The sequence below is a fragment of the Malurus melanocephalus genome, unplaced genomic scaffold, assembly GCF_030028575.1.
Source record: "Malurus melanocephalus ecotype Western Australia unplaced genomic scaffold, MMel_1.1 scaffold_1132, whole genome shotgun sequence".
Lineage (NCBI taxonomy): Eukaryota > Metazoa > Chordata > Aves > Passeriformes > Maluridae > Malurus > Malurus melanocephalus.
In genome coordinates, this window is record NW_026624364.1 from 29,850 (window position 1) to 37,912 (window position 8,063).

At 47.1% G+C, this 8,063-nt stretch overlaps 1 protein-coding gene across 1 annotated transcript in view; it reads right to left on the reverse strand.

Moving 5' to 3' along the window:
• The window catches only part of LOC130586320 (olfactory receptor 5V1-like), a 1,474-nt gene extending 1,314 nt beyond the window's left edge, over positions 1–160 (reverse strand). Inside the window, exon 1 of the mRNA XM_057387102.1 lies at positions 3–160. Within this exon, the coding sequence (XP_057243085.1) occupies positions 3–160 (158 nt within the window). The remainder of the gene's footprint in view (positions 1–2) is intronic.
• Between the last annotated feature and the right edge of the window lie 7,903 nt (positions 161–8,063).

Genomic DNA, 8,063 nt, shown 5'->3' on the forward strand with positions numbered 1-8,063 from the left:
GCAGGTGGTGGCCGCAGGCTACAGCGCTGATGATGAGGCCGCTGGCCAGGAGGGCAGCCAGGGAGATGCCCAGCAAGAGGCAGAAGTGCAGGAGTTGCAGCTGCCGCATGTCTGCCAATGGCAGCAGGAGGAATTGGCTGATGGAGCTGCTGTTGGACATTTGCTGTCTGTGGCCATGGCGACCTGTCCATGGATAAAGGACAGTCAGGACAGGCTGCTTTGAGCCAAACCTGTGCCTTTCCCTGCAGACTGTCCCACTGGGACTCACCCACTCTTGTTCCTTCTCAGGGAAAGCCTTCACCCAGGTCCCTGCTTGAGCTCCAGCTGTGCTGTCTGAGTGTGCCATGAGCAGCCAGGCCTGGGTGTGGGGGCTCTGGAGGAGCCATCCCTGCCCCACTGCCCTGGGTTTGTGGCCATGCGGCAGAGGGACAAGGTTGGGCATTCAGGATTTCTCAGTGGAATTACTCCTAATGAAGAAGGCTTTTTAGCATCTGCACTCCCACTTCTAAAGGATATGGCAGAAAGGAGTTTTAGCAAGTTTTTTTCCCCCACACATCATTCCTGGTTCCATGAGGTCAGAAATCCCCAGCATTTCTGCTGCACTCAGAGTTTGCCCCTGAGAGATGTGAGAGGCAAAGGGATTCCCTGTGGCTCAGGGCAAGGTGAGGGCTGGATGGGCTTGTTCCCAACTGCCCTGGGTTTGCCCCTTTGGCTGGAATCAGAGCACTATCACACTCCCGGTTCACCCTAAGATAAACGTGACCCTGCTGAGAGCAGAGGGACCCCTGAATGTCTCACCCTCTCTAAAGGGCTCTGAGCAAGGTCTCAGCACCCCCTTCTGCCCAGGACACTCACAGGACCCTTGGCAAATCCAACAGCATTTCCTCAGCTCTGGCATCTCTGCCCTTCCCCTGGGACACTCAGGGAACTGCGAGAGGCTCTGGCACAGATTTGCACCCAGGAGGGCAGCTCAGAGCTTGGCAGGACACAGCAAGGAGATTGCTGGGGGTGCCCATGATGGGATCTCAGGGAGGGAGGCTCAGCTCCTTCCCCTTTCCCAGGGACTGCTCTGCCCACAGCCCCACAGGTCACAGGGAAGCTTGGATACCCCATTGCCATGGACACCGCAGTTGAATGGACATCCTGCCTGGCAGGAATCCCAAGGGCAGGGCCTGACTCAACTGCTCCAGATCTCAGAGCCTCCCTGGCAGCACCAGATAACAGTGCCAATATCAGGGGAGAGCAGAAACAACAGAAGATATCGTGGTGCTGTGCCTGTGAGGGCAGGGCACGGACAGACAGACACTCAGGACAGTGTTCCTGTCCCCAGCTGTGCCCGGCACCACCCACACACCCACAGTGCCCTCCTGCCCACAGCATTGCTCTGTTAGCTCCCTCTCCTGCCCTCAGCATTGCTCTGTTCAGCTCCCTCTCCTGCCCTCATCAGCTCCCTGTACCTGCACATTTTCCTCCTGAGTGGTGCCTTGTCCCTGCCAGCGCTCACAGAGCCCATCCCACCCTCYGTGCCCTCACCCCGGCCCTACAGAAACCTGCCTGTGCGCAGGGCCCTGCTTGGGGCAGGTTCTGTGTGCAGCTGGGCAAGGGCAGCTCAGGAGACCCCTGCTGGGCCCTGGAAAGGGGCTGCTGCTGCTGCTGCTGCTGCTGCTGCTGTCCATGGGCTGGGGAGGGGCTGAGGGCACTTTGGGAGGCCCCCAGCAGAGAGACTGACCATCCAAAGGTACAGATCAGGAGTTTCAGTAAATGTTCAAACATTACTTGGATGATCCTGGTGTGTCCCTTTCAACTCAGAATGTTCTGGGATTACAACTCCTGTTCTGCTTCTCTCAACCTCCAACCTTGCCACCCTGCTCCAAATAAGAAATTGAAACAGCCCAGGAAAACTCCTGATCTTCACAGCAATCCCTGGTTTACATTCTTTTGGGAAGTGTCCTCCAGAGCTGTCCCCAGGCTGGTCTGGAGCTGGGAGCAGCCCTGCCCCACCCAGCCCCTCTCAGCAGCAGCACCTGCCCTGCTCAGGGTGGCTCCTTCCCCCCACAGCTTCTCCCCCAGGGCTGGCAGCAGCTCCCCGGGCCGGCTGAGAGCTGCCCCTGGCAGGCAGCAGAGTCCCTGGCCAGCACAGCGCCCTCGGCTGCAGGACCCTGCTCTGCAGGACAGCCCTGGCTGCTCAGCCCTGCAGCAGAGCCTGGCAACAGGGAGCTGCCTTGTGCAGTGCCTGGATGGGGCAGCAGGGAAACCCAGCTCTGCCCTAGGGCCACATCCCCACACTGCAGCAACTCTGAGAGTCCTCCTGAAAGATCCTAAAAGCTGTGGGATGGGCCAGCTTCAAGAGATCCCTGCAGGAACTGCAGCTTCTCTTCCCCACAGCCAGAGAATGACTGAAACCCTGGGATGGTTTCTCCTGTAGTGAGCCYTCAGTGAGCTCTACTCCTCTGTGCTCCCAGCCCAGGCTGAGTTGAACCCCTCGGTGCCTCTGTGCTGTGCCCGGGGTGGCTGCAGGCAGTGCCCCAGCCCTGCTGGGCCGTGCACAGGAGCTGCTCCTGGGCAGAGCTGTCTCTGCAGTGCTGCCCCTGCCAGGAGCTGCYTCTGTGCCAGGAGCCCGGCCCAGCTCAGCAGCAGCAGCAGCACCAGGACTGGAATGACCCTCTGGGCCTTTGGGGCTCAGCCCATGCACATCAGTCCCTGAGAGGGAGCTGAAAAAATATCTCAAGAATTCAAAGTCACAATCAATCTGCAATGTTTCTTGAAGTTTTAATGGGTCCCACTGAGGGACACGAGTGAGAAAGCATCCCCAGGTTCCAGTTAGAGCAGAAAACTGGATACAGAGATGACAAAGAGAAGCCAAGTCTTGGTGCCCTGGAGCACAGCAGGGTCTGTGCCACCAAGGGCTATGAGGGGACACCTTGTCCTGAGGTCCTGGGGCCTCCTGGCACAGCCCCAGCAAGGCTGGCCACTGTCACCCCCTTATCCTGCCCTCAACATTCCTCCCGCCACATCCCAGTGGCCTTAGGGATCTGCTGGAAGGAGTCCCTGGGGAGCCTTGGTCAGGAATGGCCCTGGGAGGGTCCTTCAGCTCCCCGGGTCTGCAGGGTTTTCAAAGGACTTTGGGTTTTGCTTTTGCCTTGGAGTCTCTGAGAGCTTTGTGCAATCATGGCCTCCAATTATCTGCTCTAACGAGTCCCTTGAGATTCTCTGTCAGTAACAACACTCAGTGGGACTCATTAGTACTATGAGTTATTTCAGTTTTTTTAAGGTTCTTTCCTTTCTCGTGAGGTTCAAGGTCTCAGCTCCAAATGCACCACAGAGCTCATCAGGATCAAGCAAGTCCTGACACACCATGGCTCTGCATTGATTTCCCTCTGGTCTTGTGCAGTTCATTAGGAAGGTTTCCTGCTACAGTTATGGAGAAAGATTTCCAAGAGCTTTTAATAAATATCCATTCCTATTTTAAAGGGTGGCACCCAAGGGGCAGGAGGAGTTTGAGGGCTCCCGAGGGGTCCCCATCCCTCTGACCCCAGTGGTCACTCCAAAGCTGTGCTCTGGCCGGGATTCCAAGCGGTGCTGGACCCACCGGGACGAGGACAGGCACTTGTGGCTGTCAGGGGTGGCACGGAGGTTCTGCAGCCTGCGTGAGCTGCTGGGCACCTCTGGGCATGGGGGGCTGAGGGCAGAGGGGGCCCAAAGGTGCCTGGAGGTCACCTGACCACCCTGCCCGAAAGGTGACACTGGGGGATGTCCCAGAGAGGGGCTGTGAGGTAACAGAGCTGCTATGACATCAGGAAGGGGCTGTGTGACATCACAGTGTGGGCTGTGACATTGCAGAACAGCTGCATTTTGCTGATCAATGCACAGACTCCACATATGTATGCAAAGACATTTATTGCAAAAATCCAGGGGTTTTAAACCGTTAGTTTGTTGTGGGTTTACATTCTTGTGAAGCACAACGAAGTGTCTGAGCCAACCACCATAAATCACACCAGGAACACGCGATGGTCAGAACCAACCACCGCACACCACAGTGTGAGCTCTCACTCGCTCTATCATTTGTTTTCCAGGGTTATGGAACTTGTTTTTCCCCTCCAGTTTAGCTGAATCATTCCCAGAATCCTTCTCTTTGATTGCCAAAGTAACAGGAGAGAGCAGGAGATTTACAAGATTTACAAGACAAGGCCCTTGTTTTATAAGGTTTTACTTATCCGCAACACTGCAAGACATTATAGAGTGGGCTGTGTCATTACAGGGTGCCTGTAGGACATCACAGAGCAGACTGTGACATCACAGGATGGCTGAATGACGTCACAGAGTGTCGTTGCTGGCCAAACAGCGACATAAAATAATAGGTACAAAACACACAAAAAGCAGGTGAAAGAAGAACTTTATTGCTGGACAAGCTGTAAGAGACCGTACTGAAGATCCGTGACTGTCTCACGATTATTGACTGAACACCCCAAAAACCCGAGGGGAAGAAAAAGGGGGGCGACTTTTGCTCAAAGGAGTCTGAGCCGGGTCAAGGTGGGAGGACTACCAAGTTTCCAGCTCCTAGGCTGCTGAGAACAATGGATGTAAGCTACGGATGATCGCACCGTTCCTGAGGAGAACGGTACAGTCCGCAGCCCATGCTGCACACCTTAACAATAGACATTCTTTCCCCACCGCCTGGCCTGCAGCCACTCGCTTTGAAAAAGACTATAAAAAGTCTCCCCCTAGAAGACTACTTCGGASATCTCTCCCAACGGACCCTGACGACACCCCTGGAACTTTGGAAGACTCGTCATACCGTTGGTAGCTATATAACCCGCTCTCTCTCTCTCTTTCTCTCTCTTTCTCTCTCTCTCTCACCCTCTTCTATCGCAAAATACCCAAATAAATTGTTCCTGATTATTTGAAGCATTTAAATTTGCCCTTCGTTTTCTTTTGCACTCTGAGATTCCAAAAACGAACCTATCACGACCCCTGCTTAAGTCAAGTGGATCGTGACACAAGCTTCTTTTATCCACTTTAGCAACCAGAGTATACATTTGTGTCAAACATACATTGGTTAAGAGACAGCTGTTTAATTAGTAATCAGAACATAATTGGTGAGTTTGCAAAAGCCACAGTATTAGTAATGTGCATAATTTCCAGCCACCTACGTTACCAGTTCTACATTCCAATCTCCTTTTCTCAACAGTAGCCAAGGATGTGGTATTCCTCCTCCATGTAGGCTGTTAACACTCCCTTTCTTTTCCCAGGACTCAATCATATACAATATCCCACCAGGTGTGAAGATGTCATGACAAAGACTACAAGTTACACATTCTTACAGTGAAGTTACTACAATTTGTGCTAGTGCAGAATTCTTTTCTACTAGTGGTAACTGAGATAGCTCCTTATTACAAGTACATAAATAATGCTATGTACTAAATGAAAAACAGTAGAAATTTATTGAAGACATTATTTTTTAATTGGTTTTTTTTTCAAATTARGGATTATTTAACAAATCAAGTCATTCCAAAGATGACTTCTTAATTTGCTCAGAGTTAGGATAAGAAAGGAAAAATTTTAAATTACGTGGGAATCTCTCAAAATGTCACAGCAGACAAAAACTGTTGAAAAATAAGTCACCATAAAATACCATGTTTTTTATGTATTAGTGACTTTTAAAAGCTGTACACACCTCTTGCTGCAACTCTTCAATGCATCTGGGTCTATTTTCCACCTGTTTCTTTAAATTATTCATCTGAAAGAGATATTTCAAACATTAATAAGTCCTGTGTTAGCGACTCCTGTCAACGTTCTCAAATGTGCATTTGCACCAGACTGCTTTATTCCAGCAGGACTAAACACAAGCTGACATGTTACAGTGATGGGAGTTTTAGCTATAAAGTACTAAAATATATTCATTAATGGCAGTGAACCAGTTCCTTAGTGCTTGTAGAGCTAAGAAAGAAGAAGAAAAAATAAAAAAACTCAGCATCTTCACAATTTAACAAATAAACTTGCATGCAGTTTCCTACAACCCATTAAAAAAAAGGATTTTCCCAATTATTTTCTAGAATCTTCAACTGCTTTTCCGTTTGTGAAATTTCATTTTCAAAACCCTTAACCTGGAATTACAATTGTAACATTTGACTTTTACAATGCAATTTTGAAATCCATTTTAATGCTAAAAATCCCAGGTTGCTTTGAAACTATAAAAAGAAAGTAAAAATATTTGAATTTATTTAAGCCAAAACTCACATTGCATGTAAAAAGCTAATCCAGAGCCCATCCATCACTCAGTGGGTATATGAAAAGAAAGAAAAGCAGGTTCTCTGTTTGCGTGAAATCAAACAGATCTTTCCTATTAAACTTCCAAGCAAAGAGTAAACATCCCAGTGATTGTTCTTGTCTTTTAAAATAATAGGGCTCAGCAGTGGATGCACTACGACACAACTGGCAGCAGCCCTGAAAGAAGAAAGCCTCTGACAGAGATCACATCCCCAGGCAGARCTTTGTAGAAAAAMTCCCAACAAAAATTTTACATTCAGATTCTGTCCAATGGGTTATGTAACATGTTTTCATGACAAAGCACACGACATGACATATGTTTTCTTCTCTTTCATATTTTTAGTCTCTTCACCTGCCTTTGCCATTTTCTCCTTCAAAGACTCCAGTTGATTTCTAAGGGCCAAATTAACAAGCATTAGTTAAATATTTACTTACTACCTTTAACTTCTTTTCAGTACTGCTAATAAACCCATATTTTATTTTCAAAGGAAGAGCTGCTAATGTTAATGGGAACTTCATAAGATGTTCAATGAAAATGTTCTTAAAATGAAGCAACGTGCCTGGCAACTCAATATGTGAACTGTCTGTACTTGTTTTAAGCAGGAAAAGATGCTCCACCTAACCTAGGGAAAACATATCCTAACCTGGAATATTGTAATGCAGCTATGAAACGTGAGAGGTTGCCTGTCTATTGAACTGATGGTACAGAGACTTCTGCAGAGAGTAACACTTAACCAGTTTTGCCTTTGCACATTTAATCCATAACCCTGAACTTCTAGTTTCATTTCCTTCACACCTAAAATGTCTAATGCACAACAGGGCAGCTCTTTCTATGTAATACAAAATGATGGCAAAAATTGTTCCTGTAGCAGTAGGTATTTCTAATCTGAGAAAATTTCGACCTGTCCAAGAGCAATACTGAATAGTTTCTGTTTAGCTATATAATCTAGCAGAACTTTAATAAAAAAAATTACAGAAAGTAGCATATGAACACAATTATTTGAGTCTTTTTCCTTTAATAGTATTGGATACTCATATTTGTCTTTACTTGCCTTAGCTGGCCATTTGCCTTTTCTAGGTTTTCTGCTAACTGCTTTGTACTTTTTTCTTTTTTCTTACTATCCTAAATAAAGACCTGTGTCAGCAAAGAAATAAAATTCAAAGTGATTTCTTAAAAAATTCAAAGGCACCCAAAGCACACTGACCTAACTTATTCACAAGTGTAGCTACACTTCCTTTCCAACTCAAAAACATGAAATTATTTAGATACTCTACAGAATCATGTCATGTTGAAGTTTATCATCTGATTTGTAGTTTAAATTGAGTATTGCCCTTTCTAAACAGCTGGAAGTTTTCAACTTGCCTCTTGTCTTCCTTGCAGTTTCTTGAGTTCTGCAGCCACACAATTTTTCTCTTGTGCTATTTGTTCTTTCTCTAGTATGAGCTTATTCAGATGCACTGTTAGTTGTTCATTCTTTAATCTAATTTAAAACAAATGACCAAGAGGAAAAAGCAACATGCATTTTGAAATCTCCTTTTAAGTTAAATATACCTATTATCAAGTGTTATTCAACACTGAAATAAGTCCAGGCCTTTATCTACAAATATAAGCTTTGCAGCAAAGTCACAGTGATACAAAAAGGAGACTGACGAAGGAAAGACAAGCAGAGTAAACTTTTATATAAATATAATGGTTACTGAGGATGATGTAGTTCAAAGCAGGGTTAACAATGGATTCAGAAACTTTCTCATCTTGTTAACCAAGTCATGGAGATAAGGAACAACTACATGGTCCA